At 54.9% G+C, this 324-nt stretch overlaps 1 protein-coding gene across 1 annotated transcript in view; it reads left to right on the top strand.

Moving 5' to 3' along the window:
- The window catches only part of EMH_0068030 (uncharacterized protein), a gene marked incomplete at both ends in the record, with an annotated part of 5,344 nt that overhangs the window by 4,730 nt on the left and 290 nt on the right, over positions 1 to 324 (top strand). Inside the window, one exon of the mRNA XM_013498686.1 lies at positions 172 to 264. Within this exon, the coding sequence (XP_013354140.1) occupies positions 172 to 264 (93 nt within the window). The remainder of the gene's footprint in view (positions 1 to 171; positions 265 to 324) is intronic.

Here is a 324-nt window from a genome sequence, read left to right as displayed (position 1 = left end):
GCTGCAGCAGTCTCTCACCGCCCTGGATCATTCTAACAACTAAAAACAGCAGCAGCAGCAGCAGCAGCAGCTGCACCAGCTGCTGCTGCTGCTGCTGCTGCTGCTGTTGCTGCTGCTTTTGCTGCAGCAAGAACGGCGGCAGCAGCAGAGCGCTGCTTTGTTGTGCTGTAGACGCAGCAACGGATGCTGCAGCGAAAGCAGCAGCAAACGTATCAACAACAACAACAGAAGCAGCAGCAGCAGCAGCAGCAGCAACAGCAGCAAGTATATGAGCAGCAGCAGCAAGTATATCAGCAGCAGCAGCAAGTATATCAGCAGCAGCAG

The sequence above is a fragment of the Eimeria mitis genome, genomic scaffold (genome assembly GCF_000499745.2).
Source record: "Eimeria mitis Houghton genomic scaffold, Emh_scaff3634, whole genome shotgun sequence".
NCBI classification, from domain to species: Eukaryota; Apicomplexa; class Conoidasida; order Eucoccidiorida; family Eimeriidae; genus Eimeria; species Eimeria mitis.
The sequence above is the reverse complement of the archived record's forward strand: the minus strand, read 5'-3'. Positions and strand labels throughout refer to the sequence as shown.